Source organism: Leuciscus leuciscus, assembly GCF_965113295.1.
Source record: "Leuciscus leuciscus genome assembly, chromosome: 15".
Taxonomy (NCBI): Eukaryota; Metazoa; Chordata; class Actinopteri; order Cypriniformes; family Leuciscidae; genus Leuciscus; species Leuciscus leuciscus.
In genome coordinates, this window is record NC_138739.1 from 38,858,852 (window position 1) to 38,879,940 (window position 21,089).

Genomic DNA, 21,089 nt, shown 5'->3' on the forward strand with positions numbered 1-21,089 from the left:
GCTACTTAAATAGAGCTTAAATAGAGCTACAACTCCTGTATCGGCATTTATGATTCCTGGATACAAAGTATACAGACGGGACAGAGGAAAGGGAAAAGGGGGCGGGGTCTTGATCTACGTAAAAGACAGTATTGACAGTCACCAAATAGACATTCCAGATCAAACTATAGAGTGTGTTGGTGTTACAGTTAGACTGTCGCCCCAAATGTCATTTATTGTACTTTGTGTATATAGACCACCAAATGCAACAAGCGATTTCTATACTGGTTTAAAGGAACACTCCACCGTTTTTTGAAATAGGGCTTATTCACCTTCTTTCCTACATTTAGATAGGTGGGCAAATGCATTTTTGTCTCAGTGCATGCATTGTTTTAGTTTGACAGGGTTGGCGCTAGCTTAGCTTAGCATAATGAATGGAATCCTTTGTTGCCAGCTAGCATGTCCTGAGTAAAAATGATATAAAAAAAAAAAAAAAAACCACCTAATTACTTCTTGTGGCCTGCGTATTCACAACAAGTACAAATAGCGATGCAGATTAACACTAGGCGATTTCCTATGCAGATTTTGACTTGGGACTATATTAGGGGGAAGCACAGGCGAAGCACTGCTACTTGGGCGCAGAGATATCACGCCCAAGTAGCAGTGCTTCGCCTGTGCTTCCCCCTAATATAGTCCTTAAAGGTATAGCGGAGGATCTTTCCAAATTTTAGATAAGACCCGCCCTCTCCACTTTTTGAAAAGTTTGATTGATTCACCAGAATGATTGACAATTAGGAGGACCAATAGTTTAGACTACCCACCAGGAAGTAAAACATCCTCCGCTATACCTTTAATATATAAGTCAATATCTGCCTAGGAAATCGCCTAGTGTTAATCTGCATCGCTATTTGTACTTGTTGTGAATACGCAGGCCACAAGAAGTAATTAGGTAGGTTTTTTTATTTTTTTTATATCACTTTTATTCAGGACATGCTAGCTGGCAACAAAGGATTCCATTCATTATGCTAAGCTAAGCTCACGCCGACCCCGTCAAACTAAAACAATGCATGCACTGAGACAAAAATGCATTTGCCCACCTATCTAAATGTGGGAAAGAAGGTGAAAAAGCCCTATTTCAAAAAACGGTGGAGTGTTCCTTTAACAAAAATTCTAAAAACATATGACCGAAAGGAAATATTGCTCATGGGCGACCTCAACATAAATTGGCTTGATAAAGGCAAGAGGAAACACCTAAAAGATATTGCAAACTCAATACAAATGATTAAAAAGCCTACTAGAATAACAAAAACGTCTCAAACTTTGATAGATTTAATATTCACAAATAAACCAGACAGGGTAATTAAAACATACAACCTAATAACGGGACTGTCTGATCATAATTTTGTTCTAATAGCCAGGAAATTAAATAAATCAAGATACATAAATAAAGAATAATCAAACAAACAATGCAAAATTCCTCATATTCTTAAAATAAATCAAGAGCTCCTTAAAAATGATTTAAATGAAATTGACTGGGCCTCCAAAACTGATAGAGAAAGCTGTGTACATACATGCAATAATATTATAACTGCTATAAAGAATAAAATTGATAAATATACACAGCTCAAACATGGAAAATAAAATAAAAAGAGGCTCCCGTGGTTTAATGAATCCCTTTGGGACACAATGAAACAGAGGGATAAAGCTCTCAAGGTTTCTCTTAAAACTAAATTAACCACTGATTATTACATTTGCAAATCTCTGAGAAATAAAGTTACCATGCTGCTTCGAAAAGCAAAAGCAAATTTTTTTTCTAAACTTAATCAAAGAGGCAAAAGGTAATTGTAAAAATGTGTGGAGGAGCATGGATAAACTATTGGGAAGGGAAAAAATATACCAGGAGCATTTACAGCTCAAAATCAATGGAATAGTTCAAAATGAGGGCTCTATTCTGGCTAAACACTGCAATGATTATTTCTTGGATTTTATGTTAGACCTGGCGGAGACTTTTCCTGAAGTGAACTGCTGCCAAGATGATCATGGGGATGGCAATGCGTCTTATTGTAGGTTGCAGAATATAGATAAAGACAAAATTTCCAAAATAATAGCAAATTTGAAAAATAGTAAAACAAAGGATATATTTGGACTTGATACATCCCTTCTAAAAGAACTTCAAAATTACTGTACTAACAATAGCTGTGAATCAATCTATAAATGAAAACAATTTTCCTTTGGCGTTAAAGAAAGCAGTAGTTAAGCCGATTTTCAAGTCAGGAGACAAGCTCTGTGTGTCAAATTATCGACCTATTATAGTATCCTACCAGCCATCTCCAAGATCTTTGAGAAGGTGGTGGCAGAGGAGCATCTTGACCACACTGATGCATTACATCCCTGCCAGTTTGGATTCAGGAAAAGATACTCCACAGAGTCTGCTTGCTGCTACTTACTAGAAGACATCAAATCCAGTCTTGATGGTGGAGGTGGTAGGGGCGGTCTTTCTGGACTTGAGAAAGGCCTTCGATACCGTTAATCACCAGCTTCTCATCAGCAAACTATCTGATTTTTCTCTTGACACAAATACAATATAGCATGGATTCAATCTTACCTTAATGACAGACAACAATGTGTTGCGGTCGACAATACAAAATCACCCTTAGGATCTTGCAGCATGGGAGTGCCACAAGGTTCCATTCTGGGCCCCCTGCTGTTTACACTATACATAAATGACCTGCCAACTGTGTGTAAGAGTAAAATTACTATGTATGCTGATGATACGGTGCTATATGCACATGGTAAAACTGCGGAAGAAGTCGCTCAAAAACTGACCAAAGAGATGAAGGAAGTTTCTTTGTGGCCTCACTTAAATCTAGATAAGACTGTATCGATGTTTTTTACAAATCGTTATAAAATACAAAATTGTCCTAAAATTTTAATTGATGGACAAATCATTTCAAATCCAGATCAGGTAAAATATTTAGGTGTTATACTGGAACCAAATTTAGGCTTTAAAAGGCACATAAAAAAAATTATCAAATACAATCAAATTTAATATGGCACAGTTCAGATACATTCGAAATTCCCTTACAATCGAGGCCTCAGGAGCCTATCTAAATGCAATGATTGTTCCACATTTTCTTTATTGTTTGACAAGTTGGTAGCAGGCTTGTAAATCTGTCCTCAGGCCTCTTGAGTCATTATATAAAAGTTCTCTAAAGATTCACGATAAGAAAGGCAGACGATTCCATCACTGTCATATCCTTGTAAAACACAAATTTCTCAGCTTTGAAAATCTGATGATCCACACAAATCTGTGTTTGATGTATAAGATCCTTCATGATACCGCTGCTCCTCCACTAAAAGAGTTTATATCTTTGGGCTCTGAAACAACAGCTCGAGCCACTAGATCTACAGTGCGAGGCGAATGTAGGATCCTTAAACGCAGGACAGCATTTGGAAACTCTGCCTTTTCTTGTGTGGCCGCTCGTCAGTGGAATATGTTGCCTACAGAGCTGATAAGAGGCACAAACTTTTATACGTTTTCACGCCTGGCAAAGAAATGGCTCTTGTCAAATCAAATTTGCACCCACATGTGACCGGAGGTATGTATGTATGTGTATGTGTGTGTGTGTAAGTATGTGTTCTATAAGAGTAGACTTGAGTAAATGAAAGGTGTGAAGATCTGATTGTTGTGCATATGAAGACTTTTATTATTTATTTGGTCAATGTAAATTTCATTATTCATGTATGTATGATGTATTATGTATTTTATTATAACATCAGCCTGCCCAGGGACTACGGGTGGAAATGAGCTCTTGAGCTAAAACCTGGTACTATGCATCTCTCCCCTTGAGGTTAATGTTTATTGTACGCTGTCCCTGTTTTTCTAAATAAAATAAAAAAATTAAATAAAATAAAAAGATAATAATAAAAAAAAAAATTCCCTTTAAACTTTTTTTTTTTTTTTTTTTTTTTGCACATCTCGGAAAAGCTGTATGAACCGGACGAGACCGCAGTGCAGACAAAGACAGTCTGTATGTCTGGACCTGGACGTGACAAATAGCACCTGCTTCAGACGCTTGACTCAAAGCCCTCGTGTGGCAAAATGCAAACTGGTTTGAGAACTTGGACAGCCAGCTAAAACAACAAGCGTGTCCCGTTCACCGCGGGACGGAGGCAGAGACAATAAACAGTCACATGTTGTGTAACTTCTGAGTGACACCGAATTCCCAAGCAACTTTTGTTGATATTTTGTAACTTTTATAAACATCAGGATTTACCGTTAAATCAACTATTTACTCTATCAATGAGTTTTTAGAAAGCTACATCTGTGTCTTCTCATGTAAAAAAAGCTCGTCAAGTGTTTCTTTCAGTGTGTTGGGTGTTTGGATCGGGAAGCGGAGAGGATGGTCAAACTCAAAGGCAAAACAAACACAGCCTCCTCTGCTTATTGGAATAGACTCATGCCTAAAATAATGAGCTGAACTAATAAACAAACTCCAGCAAATATGTTTCTGTCTGCACTCGCTGCATTCCTTCTCGCCCCCTGCGTGAACTTTTCCCCAAAGGCGAAACAAAGAAGAAGTTGTATTTCGTAACATGATTTAAATGCTTGAAGAATGACTGGGCAAAAATAAATAAATCTGTAGTTACGCATTAATTAAAACAAGATGGAATAACATCAGTTCATATATTTGCATTCTTATTTTTGGGCTACTTCAATGTCTATTAAAAGTGAAGAAATCAAAAAAATATTTATGTTTTCAGCAGAACTAACGGAAAATCTATTTTGGTGGTGTCCTGTCTGGCTTTCCAAATGTACATAAGCCACCTAAATCCCCCTGTGTATGACTCAGAATTTATACAACTAAAATAAATTACACTTTTTACAGAAAAAAAGGCAGAAATGTAAGATATGTAAATAGCAAAACAATCAAAATACTGAAAATAATATAATATAATATAATATAATATAATTTTATATATACATTTAAATCCGTAACATAATATAATATAAATATCATATTACCTTACATTACATTACACTATATTATATTATATTAGGCCTATGTTATATTTGCAGTCTAGATTTTAAACACTGTTCACAGAACAATAATTATAATATTGTATCGTATAGTATAGTATTATATTGCATTATATTTTATTGTATTACATTATTATATTTGTGCAGAATTTTTTTTAATATAATATAATTTTATATTATATTGTATTACAATACTTGCAGTGCATATTTTAAACACTGTTCACAGAATACTAATTATTATATTATATTATATTATATTATATTATATTGTATTGTATTATATTATATTATATTATATTATATTATATTATATTATATTACATTATATTACATTACATTATATTATATTACTATATTTTCAGTGCAGATTTTAAACAACTGTTTATAGAACAATAATTGTCATATTACATTATGACAGGCGGCAGTGGCTCAGTGGTTCATGTAGATTGTCTACAAACCGGAAGGTTGGTGGTTCAATCCCCGGTTCCACCTGACCAAGTGTCGAGGTGTCCTTGAGCAAGACACCTAACCCCAGCTGCTCCCGACGAGCTGGATCGCCTTGCATGGCTGACACCGCCGTCGGTGTATGAATGAGTGAGTGAATGGGTGAATGTGAGGCAATATTGTAAAGCGCTTTGGTGGCCATTGGGTCTGTGAAAGCGCTATATAAATGCAGTCCATTTACCATTTACCATATTATATTGTATTGTATTGTATTATATTATTATATTTGTGCAGATTTTAAAAACTGCTAATTGTTATATTATATTGTATAACATATCATAATATTTGCAGTGCATATTTGAAACAGTGTTCACAGAACAATAATTATATTATATTGTATTTTTATATTATATTATATTTGCAGTGCAGATTTTAATCGCAGTACACAGGAGAACATAATTTATAATATTATATTATATTCGATTATAATATATTATATTGTATTATATTATATTATATTATATTATATTATATTTGCAGTGCAGATTTTAATCACTGTACACAGGCGAACATAATTTAATATATTATATTATATTATATTATATTATTATATTACATTATATTATATTGCAGTGCTGGTTTTAATCACTGTACAAAGGAGAAAAAGCAATTAAATGTTAAATTAGTTTAACATTTAATTAGTTGTTAAAATGAATAAGATTATCAAACACTTTATCAAAGAAAAAGTGTAATAAAAGGTTTTGGGATGTGTGGAAAAAGTATTTATGCCGGCTGATTCCCCCTGACATTTATTTTGACAAGACTATTGCGTCGTGATCGGTATTCCCGACGCACTTACGCACGCCTGTGCGCAGTCCACCCATAGTCCCGCGCGTGCGCTACGTAGCGTTAGCCATCTTGTGTACAGCAGCAGCGAGAGAGCAGCCGTTAGCTCGACAGACACACAAACACACCCAGTCTACCCTCCACAGACTGTATCAACGCCAGAAGCGGATGGTAAACATGTGTTATCATGTGTCAAGATGTATATGCAGTGTGTTTCGTGGAGGATATGTGCTTTTGAAGACGAGGGAGTGTTGATAACTGAAGGCGCCTCAGAGTCGAGTGTGTCCAGCGACTGGAGTTTCATTCGCGCGAGCGGCCTGAGGGAAACTCTCACACCCGGACATGGCCTTCATTTAGGCCTCGGATAACACGGAGACGGGCTTGGAGGGCTTAAACACACCTGGAATTAAGCTGTCATTGTGTTTGGAGCTTCGTGAGTTTCAATTTAACGGATTAAAAGTACTAGAAATGCCGCGATGAGGACGCACGCGCGCTGACGGGAGCTCGGAGGGAAGCTTGAGTTAGCGCGTGACGCTAACTGAAAATTACATGACACTTTCATTTAAGAGGAGTTACCACGTTTAACTTGGAGCTGTACGCTTTAGTCTGACGTGTCGAGGTCGAAGTGACACACTTCACGCGCTTCAAAATGTCTAAAATGCCGTCGAAAAAGAAGAGCTGTTTCCAGATCACGAGCGTAACGCAGGCGCAGGTGGCGGCGAACAGCATCACGGACGACACCGAGAGTTTGGACGACCCGGACGAGTCCAGAACTGAGGACATGTCGTCCTCTGAGATGTACGACATGTCCAAAGGTGGCGATTTCGAGCAGGAGGCGTGTGACGTCAGTTTGACGGACGAACCGCTACATAATGAAGCTGAAACCGCGAGCGCGCAAGATGGTGCCGTAACGTTACCTGGCTCTCGGAGCACAAGTGCGGTTCAGGTAAACCCAAATGTCCGTGCAGTCAGTGGGACAGCAGGCCAAATGAGCCCATCCCAGACTTCAGCTTCAGTTGCATCTAACAGTGCGTCCCAGGCATCATCAACATCAGTTAGCAGTTCTGCTACAGTAAGTGGTTGCAGTTCCCGTTTCAGGGTCATCAAATTGGATCACGGTACAGGTGAACCCTTTAAACGAGGGAGGTGGACTTGCACTGAGTTTTATGAGCGGGATACAGATGCTTCCTCGTCTGCTCGGACTGCGGATAACGCTAAACAACACGCCGGCACCGCGGACCACAGCGCGGACCGAGACGGCCTAGGAGGTTCGGTGGCGGCGTATAATGCGCTTTCAACCCTCACAGAACCGCATACGGACAGTGGTTACGTATCTTCACTATCAAACCCTCCTGTGGAGCTTCAAAAGCAAACTTTTGGGATTGTGCAGCAGGGATTAGGGCTTGTAGCCCAGAACCTTTTCGGTGATGCCCATGCTAAATCTCCCAGCATGCCTTCTACAGCTCAACCACAGACATTTTACCCTGGTAAACAGGCACAGAAACCTGGCCAGATGCTTCAGACTGTTATCCCGTCTAATCAGGCTGACTATAGGTTACAGAATCAGCCTCTTGGCTCTTCAGTGACACAGGGCCCGTCAACGGTCCTGACTCCCGTGGCGGGAAGCACTCATGTGCTGGGATTAGTTCCTCAGCCGATGGATGTTCAGGGGCTTTTACCCCAGTCCAACATCAGCGGCGCTCTAGGGACCGTATCAGCCACATCTGCGGGTTCACAGGCACCAGTGCCGCTCGTTCAGCCAGCAGTAACTCATGCTGTGGTCCCTGGTGTGCAAAATGTGCCTGTTGTTCTGCCCAGTGCCTCTAATACCCCCCAGAGCATGCCAAAACAGCCCCCGGTCCCTGTTGTACCGCCCCAGCAGAACCAGCCTCAGGGAGTCCCGAGCGGTTCGGCAGCGGGACTGGGGGGTCAGACGAACCCCTCTATCTTTAGCCAGCTTCCCGGTGGCTTTGGCCCGGCCGGTGAGAACCAGAGGAGGACTGAGCTGCTGCTCCAGAGCTCGGTTCTCCTGGGAAGAGATGCCATCAGACCCCTGAATCCCGAGGGATTGCAGCTTCCCACGCCTGCTGTCAACAGCCTGTTTGGAATAGCTATTCACATTGATGGGGATGAGGACAGGTAAACCTTTATGCTTCATGTTGCTCAAGTTTTATTGATAATAGTTGCAAAAGAAAATTCTAAATTGTCAAGTAAACCACATTTTATTGCAGGTGTTACTTTATTTAATGTTAGTTTAATATTTACTTTGGAATAACTTGAAAGCATGTTACCTTGAAAACATGTCCTGTTGTAGGAGTTAATTTTGTCCTAGGTGGAGTTTGCTGTGTGTGTTTTGGTAACACTTTACAATAAGGTTCAGTAGTTAACATTATTTAACTACCTTAGTTAACATGAACTAAGAATTAACAATACTTCTACAGCATTTATTAATATTAGTTAATATTAATTATAACATTACTAATACATTAATAAAATCAAAGGTTGTGCTTGTTAACATTAGTAATGCACTGTGAACTAACATGAACTAACAATGAACAGCTGGATATTTATTAACTAATATTAACAAAGATTAATAAATACTGTAACAAATGTATTGCTCAATGTTAGTTCATGTTAGTTAATACATTAACTAATGAACCTTATTGTAAAGTGTTACCGTTTTTTATATGCACATTTTGGATGTCGCTTAACTTTACTCACCTGACCCAATTAAAATCAGCAGCTCATTTACATTGCATTGACATCCAGAAAGGCTTCCAGGACAGGTTTGGGAAGCACTGCTCGTATTTTATTTATTTACATTATTTTATTAACTCAAATCATGTTATACCAGACGTTTTGAGCTAAAAACCATAAGCCTATTTCACATGACTACTTTAGCTAGATATAGTAGTGAAGTAATCCTGACCACCTTGATTCAGGTGTGTTTGTCTTTTCTTTTCTTCTGCGTAACACAAAAGAAAATATTATAGGAACTATTTTGTCTGTACAATGAAAGTCAGTTGAGTTCAAAACAATGGCGGTTTCTATGGCTTTTAATCTTCATTTGTTTCACAGAATAGAAATGAAGAAAACATTGTGAGACTTTGTGAAGGGGAATTGAAAATTCAACTCGACTAGCTGGTTTAAACGTTCTTTGCATGAATAGCTCAAAGCGTGGTTCAGAGGAAACACCTAGCATCAACTGTTTGCACTTCAGTTTTCCGTCCAGCAAACCACTTTACACTTGCTTATACACAGGGCTGCCTGTGGTTACAGTCACCTTTTCAGTGGTAAAACATTTGGAAAGTTATATTAGTGTTAGTTTCTGACTCAAGTGACCTTGTGAAAGAAAAAAAAAAATTCCCATAAAATGTACCCAATACCCAATTGTTGTGTTGATGCCCTGCTATTAAAAACGGTACTAACTGATCTAAATAATAAGAGTAAATAAAGAGCGGGACGTGTTTGATGTTTAAAACTGTTATTGTGCTCAATAAGCCCTGAAAAAGAGCTCAAAGCGCCACTCACGCTGCCGGGCTCAGGCCTGGAGCACACCTCTCAGACAGCATGTGGTTGTGAAGTCGGTTCTCTTTCAATTATTATTGCGCTTGAATGGTCAAAAATATGATAAAATACGCGTCCTGGCGAGTATCCACGCAAACACAGTCGGGTATGTCCATAAACATAAACGGTTTAGAAAGAAATCAGGTGTGTTCTAATGTATTGGATCCTTGCGTCAGGTCTTAAAGAGACGGCAGCCTAATAAACCTGCTGATGTCTGTGGTTTAAGCCCCTTTCACACAGCGCGTTGATCCCGGGAAATTGCCGTAAAATTGCTAGAGTGCCTTCTGTGTGTTGTTCTTAATGCTACTGTTAAATAGACCTACATCAGCCACCTGAAACATTTAAAGCACTGTTTATTTAATTTGTATTTTTCTTGTATTTGTCATATTGATTGTAATTTTCAGAGATAAAATAATTTTAAATATATTTTAAGATAAAAATTAAATAACTAGGGGAGAGCGGGGCACAAAGTAAGGCTTTTTGACTTTGTCAGTTTGTGTAAATCTACTTTCAGAGTATTTATTTTCCCCCACATTAATTTCACATGTGTCTAGTACAATTATGTGGTTTTGTTTTATTAATACAGTACTTTTTTCTTGATATACCCCGAAAGAATGGAAGTGAAATGTGACAACATGCCCCATAGTACATTGTAACATGTGAGGGAGCACATTGTAACATGACCATATGACAGCTTAAAATGTTATCTGATCTAATAAAAAAAAAATACAAGACAAACTAAAATATGTTCCAAATAAAATGCAATTATTAAAGTTTTCATATAAAATAATGGCATTTTTTAATAATTAAATATAAACTCATTTTTGAGTTTTGACTACGAACACAGGAAAACACAGCTAGCCTATACAACATAGCTCAAAACAAATAAATAATTAGTAATTTCTGAACATTGACTCTCAGTCTTTATTCACCTTTTTCTCATGTTTTCTCAATAGAATTAATAAAAGTATAGACTATAATAGCATATTTTTAATAGGGGCACATTGTAACGCAGTGTGACAACATGACCCACCTGCACAACTGGGATTTAAACCCTGCTAGTGTCTTCTGCTAGTTAGCGAAGCATTAAAGAACTATATCAACTGTTAAATAACATATTGGAGATTAAAATAATATCCGATTTGTCTAATTTTAAATAAACACAAAAATGAAAAATGAACTTAAGAAATTTACTTTTGCTATGGTTTAATAAATGTTTGGATATCTTCCAAATTGTTTTTAATTTTGGCGCAATTTTTTCTCTGTATGACGAAACTTGGTGTATTTACTAGTTGCCATATCAACACTGTGTTGATATGGCAACTAGTAAATACACCAAGTTTCGTCATGCTAGCATGTGTGGAAGTATTTAAAACAAGTGTTACAACTAGCCCTGCGTTACGTAGTGCCCCGCGCTCCCCTATATTGTGATTATAAAATATATTCTTATTTAAAAAAAATAACATTTTGGTCATATCACCTAACCCAGAGGTGCCCAACCCTGCTCCTGCCGATCGACTGTCCTGCACAGTTCATCTCCAACCCTAATCAAACACACCTGCCTTTCATTTTCAAGCGATCCTGAAGACGTTAATTGGTTGCTTCAGGTGTGATTGATTAGGGTTGGAGATAAACTGCGCAGGACAGTCGATCGGCAGGAGCAGGGTTGGGCACCCCTGACCTAACCTGTGCAGAATTGTGAAAGGTTTGCGAATGTGATTGATATTATGATTATGATACAATGAAATTTAAGTTGTCATATTATTCAATTACTTGTACTGTAGTTTTAGTTTTTTGCTGTGGTATTGATTCAGCATTGGTAATCGCGCTTTTTTTAGTCGGGTATCTTATCGAAGCCGTAATTTTGATATCGTGGCAACAATACTGTCCAGTTCCTAAAGATTTGTTTTCAGTGCCACTGTTTCCTCCCTGTACGCTTGCCAGCAGAAGTTGAGCTGTTTTTTCAGTCTGATTAGGTGATGTTAGCATGTGTTTCCTATCTTGTGATGTGCAGAAGCTGCGACCCAGTCTATGCACAGGCACTGATAAGGCCTTCAAATGTGTAACATCTGCATGATGTTATGCTGCTAATGGATGTTGTTTACTGTCAGCGGTTGGTAGGAATCCAGGAGAAATCTGTACATTCTGTGCTGATGCTGCGCAACACGCCGTCCCCGTTTCTGACAGGCTTTTGAGAGCTATTCAGAGGTCGACCTGTAACATACTTGGGTTTAGGCCAAATTGTACACATTTTCTTTGCATAAGGCCATTTAATATTTCCATTATTGTTTGATTTTAATGACAATTAAAGGAGTTCACTTCAGAATAAAAATGTCCTGATAATTTACTCACCACAACGTCATACAAGATATTCATGTCTCTCTTTCTTCAGTCAAAAAGAAATTAAGGTTTTTGATGAAAACGTTTCAGGATTTTTCTCCATATAGCCTAGTGGACTTCAATGGGGTCCAACTGGTTGAAGGTCCAAAATGCAGCTTCAAAAGGGCTCCACACGATCCCAGCCGAGGAAGAAGGGCTTTATCTTGACAAACCATTGTTCATTTTCTAAAAAAACAAACAAACATTTATATACTTTTTTTAACCACAAATGCTCGCCTTGCACTTGCTGGGATGCGCCACACATCACGTAATCACATTGAAAGGTCAAGCGTGACATAGGTGTAAGTACCGACCTAGTGTTTACAAAGCGAACGTGCAAAAGCATTTGTGGTTAAAGTATATAAATATTATGATTTTTTTTTTAGAAAATGACTGATGGTTTGTCTAGATAAGACTCTTATTCCTCGGCTGGGATCGTGTGGAGCCTTTGAAGCTGCACTAAAACTGCAATTTGGACCTTCAACCTGTTGATAACCGTTGATAACCGTTGAAGTCCACTATATGGAGAGAAATGCTGGAATGTTTTCCTAGGGCTGTGCGATATAGCTAAAAAAAAATATCACGATATAATGTTTCATATCGTTCGGTATCGATAATTGACATTTTTATAACCTTATATAACCTTTTTTTTAAGAAGAGTAGAAAAGTTGAATTTAAACCACTGTTTTGTATTTTATTTATCCACATTAAGGCAAACAACAAATTATTTTAGTTTTAGCAGTCAAAAATAAAATGTAAACAAAAATATCTTTGTCTTATATTAAGATAAAAAAGTAAGTGTTAAAGAAGCTCTTAAAATGTTACACAATGTGTGCAATGTAAAAGTGTAAACGTAGAAGAATCAAGGCAAACTTTGAGGTAGATCAACATCTGTAATACGTAGGAGTGTAACGGTTCACAAAATTGTGGTGTCACGGTTAGGTGCATTTTCCATACGGCAAAAAGAAAGAAATGCCACAGAAATTTCCTTGATTTAAAAAAATATATAATTATTAAAAGAGAAATTATTTTAAATGTTTAAAAAAGAGTATTCCCTACATCTTGAAACTTTTTTAGTTTTATAAATGTGGGTAATATATTTGAAGGATGAACAAATAATGTTTTGGTCATCACATTAAAAATAACATTTAAATATGATAATATTTGAGTTTTGAAGTGCTGGAAAAGGATGTGTGACGTACTCGAAAGCATTTTACTATTCCTGCCACACTTCCATGGTTACAGTGAGTGTTACTACATTAAATGCATAGCCTATAACAATGAATGTTGCTGATCTGTGCACTTGAAGCCTATAACTAGTTCATTCATGGCACAATGTTTCTCCTGGTTTCCACGTCAGCGCTGTTTGATCCGTTAATAACGGAGAAGTGTGAATGCTTCTCACTAGATCTCGCAGTGATGTTATTACTTTTGTAGCAAATTCAAATGCTTTCTTTACTGGATCTCTTAGCACTGTGTAGTAACAGTGTCGCTCGATCAAGATTGGCTCACACTGACATTGATGGTCCAAACTGATAAACGGTCCGTGAAGCACAAAATAATAACACAGTTTTGTTCCGCTTTCATTCCGCTTCGTTTCGCGCATTTCAAAAGAAAATATTAAGCGCTATATCGAACATTTTTTATATCGTTACCGACAATGGTGTACCGTCGATAAATACCGATACCGTTTTATCGCCCAGCCCTATGTCTTCCTCAACAACCTTAATTTCTTTTCGACTAAAGAAAGAAAGACATGCACATCTTGGATGACATTGGAGTGAGTAAATTATCAGAATTGTAATTCTGAAGTGAACAACTACTCCTTTAATTTAAACCATCTAAATTTTAAAGTAGATTTCTTAAGTGCTGTTCTCATGTTAATATGTGTTGTACTTTATGCTGATTTTAATCGAACTAAATTAATACTACTTCTATAATGCAGTACTATTGGCTTTTATTTTGGATTGCATTGACTTTAACACTTGTGCAGCTCAGATTAGGGAACAAAGATGCAGAAAGAGCTGCAGGAACTGTGTGTTATTTTGAGAATGCTCGGAAATATTGCAAAGTGGGCGGCAAATAAATCCGAGGTTTAAGAGGAAAGACAGTAAAGCTTTAAAGGAAGTGTACGTTTTCAGAATGCCTGTGTACCATCATTGATGGAAGTTAACATGCTTTTCCTCTTTATTTGCCTTAAATACACACACACACACACACACACACACACACACACACACACACACACACACACACACACACACACACACACACACACACACACACACACACACACACACACACACACACACACACACACACTCATATACTCATATTCACCTTGATTTCTGGAAACTACCTTTTTACTTGGTATTTTGGAGGATGTGTGTAAAGCTTAATTTTAGGTCTGCTATTAAAAGGGGAATTTGCTCCAAATAATCTGTTCTCTTGCCTTTTAGACCGAGAGACACCAGCGTTTCACTAGTTAGTCTTTTTTTAAGGATACTGAAGATTATTGCATTAACTGATGAGGATGCGAGATGTCACGGTTTTCTTGCATATCCTCCTCCACTAAACACCCAGGAAATGGCCCTTGATAATTTTGACTTTCACTCATCACTTTCTGTTCCCCTTATTAACAGCATAAGAAAAAGGAAGTGACCTTTTAACAGATATGAAGATATGAATCAGTTTATTGACTTGTTAAAATGGTTGAAGCAACGATGAACGCCTCAGGATTTGCTACAGGGCTCAGAATAGCTCAGCTTTGAATAATTTTGAACAGCTAGTGTACAGACTTTTGTCTCTCTCACTTAAAAGAGAGTTTATTATTCTTTTAATCCTGTGTGGTTGTAGATTTTATCTTCCAAGGGTTGTGCAACTACACTTACCTGACTCATGAGTGCCGTCATTATCTATCAGTTTGTTGATTTTGAAGAATGAGTGTGGTCTGGCGTATTTCCATGCTGTTGTGCTTTGCACCTGTTTGAGAAATGGCAGTAGCCATTATTAGTTACTAGTTTATTTGTTCACTTGAAAGGCAGGTGTGGTACTGATGTCTTATTCCTCTCAGTAATGTCGAGGTGAGTCAGCCCCGTCGCCGGCTCTCTGACAGTCATGGGTTTGTTGGTATATATATATACTATGCCATTATGCCTCCGTGTTTTGGAAGGTGTGCTCTTGCACTTTGACCTTACAGCTGAGACTGTAACTGGCTCATAAAGGCTTCCAAAGTTAAATCATACCCTTACACAGACTGTACGATGTATAAGATGAGTCATATTTACAAAAACAATGAATCTTTCTGACTTATTTCAGAAGCATCATAAAGTACTACATTCTCTTGAATAAATGATTCAATAACAAATCAACATTTTAACAGTCACTTATCGTCACTTAGTGGCGAAACAATGCAATCGATAAATGCGTTATTTTAAGCACCAAGTTTCTATCAAAAGCTGATTTTGATCTCTATCGTAGACATCAGTGTTCATATTTGAACTGTAAACTTTTATCCCAGTACTTCTATGATAATTTGAACTATTGCATCACAGAAATAATGATACTATGAGGTTGAAAAGACTGTTTGTGAAGCGGTTTCATGACGACTCTCTCCGGGTCAGCGCCAGCGCCAACACAGCTCTGAATGTTGCGATATGATTCTGTCAAAGTTTAATAGACAGACGAATTGAAAGATCGCGTGGGTGTTTGAATCGAGATCAGTCTTTTAAAGATGAATCGTGCAGCTCTATTGTCTTATATCTCTCTCAATATGAGTAGCGCGAGGACTTTTTAGTGCTTTTCAGTCTGGCAACTTCTGGCAACCTCATCCACAAGCAAGGACAAAAAAAAAAAGCAATTGAATTTGAATTAATATCGATTCTGGAATAAAAAAAAATAAAAAAGATTTTTCAGTCAACTCAACTCCACTTTATTTATACATCACCACTAAAAACAACGGTTGTTGACCAAGGTGCTGTACATTATTGCACATAACATTGGAATTAACACCATTTACAACATAAAATACAGGACAAAACACAGTACATACCAGACACCGCACAAATCAGCTACAATTATAAGCCAAAGAAAAATTATAGGTTTTGAGTTTAGCTTTAAACTCATGTAGTGTAGTAGCAGTTCTAATAAAAACAGGTAGGCTGTTCCAAAGTTTTGGTGCAGCAACGGCAAAAGCTCGATCTGGTGAAACGAGTCAGCTGGTGAAACGGGTGAGGTGTTGTGTGACTCTCCTCTATGGAGGCGTGATTTCAGGGTGACGCTGCGGGCCGACAGTGGGGAAACAGCTTGATTTTGGGTTCGGTGCTAAAGATCCGAGGACATTGACCCGTCCAGCATGTTGTTAGCCCTGGCTCGCACTGGCCCGACAAAGGAAAAGTGGCAATGAGCTTTATGCACTGCTGCACTACTTCCTGAACTTCAGGCAGGTCCTCTGTTTCCTGTCTGACATTATTGGACAAACTGATTAATCCAGGTGGTCAGGCACACCTGGATTAATCAGTTTGTCCAATAATGTCAGACAGGAAACAAAGGACCTGCCTGAAGTTCAGGAAGTAGTGCAGCTGTGCATAAAGCCCATTCGGATTTGCAAGTTCTCTTAATGAACTGGAATATATTTAGATTCTTATGACATTTACTAGTGTTGTCAAAAATATCGATATTTCGATAAATATCGATACTGAAATATCTGAACGGTACCAATACTAATTTCCTGAAGTATCGATACTAGCCGAGCTGTCACTTTCACTTCTCTCCAAAGGCGCGTTGACAAACACCACACGCGCACTCGTCTCATTCGCTCTGGTTAAATAGCAAAAGTGAAGTAAATGGGGCCGATCACACCTGACGCGTTTTTTTGCAGTGAGAGGCGCAATTTTAAACTGGTTTCCAGCGAGCGTTCTGCGCGCTGTTTATTCGCCTGCTGCGCCTCGCGGGTCTTCCGTTTTAATGATGAAAGCTAGTTGCTTGAACGCCCGGAGAGTGCGATGATGGAGGATAAACTTGTGGTGCTCTCGCGTTAACTACCACAATGTTAACAGAAAGTAAATAAAGTTAATAAAAGGCTGATTTGACGTGTACTTGACTGACAGGACAGCGGTTTCAGTGGTTGCCGAGCAACATAACAAACGCAGCGCACTGCTCGTTCTGTGTGATGGTAAGTGCAGCTGTGTGCCTCGCGTTTTCGAACCTGAAAAACGCGTTAGGTGTGATCGGGGCCTAATATAGCAAAGCACCTGAAAGACCGACACCGGGATCTATATAAATAATTTCGAGAGGTTGGTAACTCTTCTCATTTGAACATTTCTGAAACATTAACCAAGATGGCCTAGTATTGTTGTTGATATGAGTGTGTGTTGTCTCGTTTTTTTCACCGTAATTCTTAAAGTTAATATAATCTGACTGAGAAATCTTAGACAAGTAACGTTAAATATTTTAACTGTGGTCAAATGTAAATTAACTTGTGCTTATTTAACTTTATTCAAAAATTTGTATTTAATTCTGCAATTTGCCTTCATATCTTATCATCAATTTGATTACACAGATACTAATTAAACTAAACTGAGCTATTGAATGACATCTTTAAATTCAATAATGCAATGCCTTTAACTGAAAATGTAATGTTTTATCTTATTATTATACATTACTGACACTCTATCCTCCAATTTGATACTGTTAAGTGCTTTGACACAATCTGTATTGTTAAAAGCACTAATAGCATTGTTTCCGCGTATAATGCACACACGTTTGCGTTTAAATCTGTTCATCAAATAACGTTAATGTATTAACCAGCATTAATGCTTTTGAACGAGTGCACTACTTCAGGACATTTTTGTTCATGTAAAATATACCTCATTGTCATGTTCTAGACTTGTTATATTTAGCTTTAAATAATAAAAAAAAAAACTTAATATTGTGGCAGTTTTTTTCTCCGTGGTATCGAAAATGGTATCGAATATCGATATTTTTCAAGGTATCGTATCGAAGTTAGAAATTCTAGTATCGTGACAACACTAACATTTACAGTTCTAGAAATTGACATGGGTGATAGATGAAGAAAACTTGAATATCCGGACGTTACTCTGTGATTTTCCAAGTATGAGGAAGTGTTTTTACTGATAAAATGAATTTAAATGTATCATTAACAACACTTCCTCTGTTTGTACCTTCGTCCCTTTATTTGTTTCAAGCTAATTTAGGTTGTGAGGGGTTATATTTCTACAGCTCCCTGTTATAGACACTTTTATTTTAATATCAGTTGATTAGCTGACATCCTGAAAAATAAATCAGAGTATTAGTTTTAACTAGGCCTGTCACGATTATGAAATTTGGCTGACGATTAATTGACTAAAAAATAATTGCGGTTATGCCGATTAATTGTCTGTGTTAGGGCTTTGGCGATTATGCCGATTAATTGTCTGTTTTAGGGCTTTGTGCTTCATTCATTAAATAATTGTGATGAATTTAATCCTAAGATTACAGTTAACACCTTTAAATATTAAATAAATATATTCAATAGCTATGACAATTAGTTTATTAAACTTAGTGAGTGTATAAATCAGCAGCAAAAAGTAATTTTTGAAAACATCTGCACAGTAATTTAATAAAAAATAAAAAATCTAAACATGTTAACAAAAACAAATGTGCACAAACCATGATAATATGATACGCTTCAAAACAGAGCGGAACAAAGCGCGTATGCGCATCGCGGGTGCAGAATGATGTGCTCAAAGCAACATGGAGTCACAGTGCGCAGCGCTGCACAAGTGCGCATTTAAAAGTTCACGGCACAAAGCGAAGAAATGTCGAGGGCAACAGTTTATTGATAATTTGTTTCTTAACAGTTTTAAACTCCAGTTATTGTGCGTCTGATGCCAATTCATAGTCCTTGTGCTGTGTAGGCACACGGTAGCAAGCGAGTCATTTAGAAACAGCAAAAAACTCCAGCAAAATAAAGTCATTTTATGCAAATCCACAGCCCTTTATCTACAGATCAAGCATTATAACGTCAATGTCACATTGGAGAAAGTTTTACCGTGTATCCTGTCGTAACCGGACGACGCGCGCTGTTTGAATGCTGAACGGAATGATTGACAGCTGCAGAGTTTGAATGCTGAACGGACTGATTGACAGCTGCAGACGAGTTTGTGAACTTTAATTTAACAATGTAAATACTGTCCCTCACATTAAGCTATGGAATGGCTTCAGATGACTTTGAATATATTGCTGGAAAACGTAATTAGTGCTTGTCTATTTATTTTGGTCCATGACTCCCCCTTGTGCCGTAGGCCTATAAAAGAGTGCAATAATCGCGGTTGTCTGAAACAATCGCGGTTAGATCAAATAATCGCGATCAGACGGTTATTTAATTATCGCGACAGGCCTAGTTTTAACCCACTTCCTTGAATTAACTTGAGATGTTTCTATAGATTAATTGTCTTTAGCACTATAGAGTTATTACTCCTCTGTGTGCAGAAACCTGTTTCTCTGTAATCCTCTTGTCAGCTTCACTTTCCTCAGGCCAATTCCACCCGTCACTCGTCATCTTTTGATGGAAACATCAAAGAATATTTCCATGAGCGTTTGTTTTGTGCACAATTTGAGCGAATTTCACTAATAATCCATTTAGGGTTTATAGTTTCCTGGTGTTACTGCATTCGTGTCGGTTTTGGGGCAAATTTACGCAACTCTTTCCAGCACACATGGAAACTTTGCCGATTTCAACAGAATTTGAGCACAAATCCATGAAGTCCTTTTGTTTTTTTTTGCTTTTCTTCTATAATTTTTTAGTGCCTCAATTTACAAGCTGTAGCCCATAACTTTTCGATTTGGTTTGATATTGGTTATTGATAACAATTTGCACGCTAATCATTTGCAAAATGCCTCCCCCTCCATTTGCACATTCATATATAATCATTACATTTATTCATTTATCCTAAATTGCTCTAAATTGGCAAAATCACTTTCATGTATCAATTAGAGTGTAGCATTCTCAGCCCCATTTAACATAATTTCATAATTAAGTAAATCCACAGGTTCTTCCTCAAAATTAGCTCCAAAATGTGAAGTTTGCCTAAGTTTTGCCTGTCTTGGCCTATCAATGATATGCAAGGTGTTTTACATTTTTTATTTTTTATTAAAAGGTAGGGGTGGAACGGTACACAGAAGTCACGGTTCGGTTCAGACATCACGGTTCGGTACGAGTTCGGTACAATGGAGGGAAAAGCAAAACAGAAAAGCAGAAGGCTTGTGCATGTCTCAGGCTGGACCACCAAAGGAAAATAAATTACTTAAGCCTTGTATTTTTTAAATAAGTTTGTAGTAATAAAGTAAAGGCATAGAACCAGTTTATTTGTAGTGCACTGACAATAGTTTTATATAATTGGTTTATTAATTAAATTAATAAAAAGGCAAAAAGACCTTGAGATATGTTTGGTAATTGTACCTGAATGAATTGAAAATTAATTTGCTACATTTCAGATTAATATATGCGTTTTCCTTCATTTTAATTAACAGTAACTTAAACACTTTGCAGTTTGAATGATGTCCTGTATAAACAAAATGGAGTATGTTTTTATGTTTCCACTGTTCGATCGCGCCCGCGCCTCTCTCACACACACACACACACACACACGCGCATACACACAAATATATCTATCTATCTATCTATCTATCTATCTATCTATCTATCTATCTATCTATCTATCTCTCTCTCTCTCTCTCTCTCTCTCTCTCTCTCTCTCTCTCTCTCTCTCTCTCTCTCTCTCTCTCTCAGCATTGCAATCTTTACATCGCAGCCTGCTTCAGAGCTAAGGCG

At 37.6% G+C, this 21,089-nt stretch overlaps 1 protein-coding gene across 1 annotated transcript in view; it reads left to right on the plus strand.

Moving 5' to 3' along the window:
- Positions 1-6,362: 6,362 nt before the first annotated feature.
- tsc22d2 (TSC22 domain family 2) overlaps positions 6,363-21,089 on the plus strand; it is a 38,568-nt gene continuing 23,841 nt past the window's right edge. The window contains exon 1 of the mRNA XM_082137695.1: positions 6,363-8,449. Coding sequence (XP_081993821.1) covers positions 6,960-8,449 — 1,490 coding nt within the window. The 5' untranslated portion in view covers positions 6,363-6,959. The remainder of the gene's footprint in view (positions 8,450-21,089) is intronic.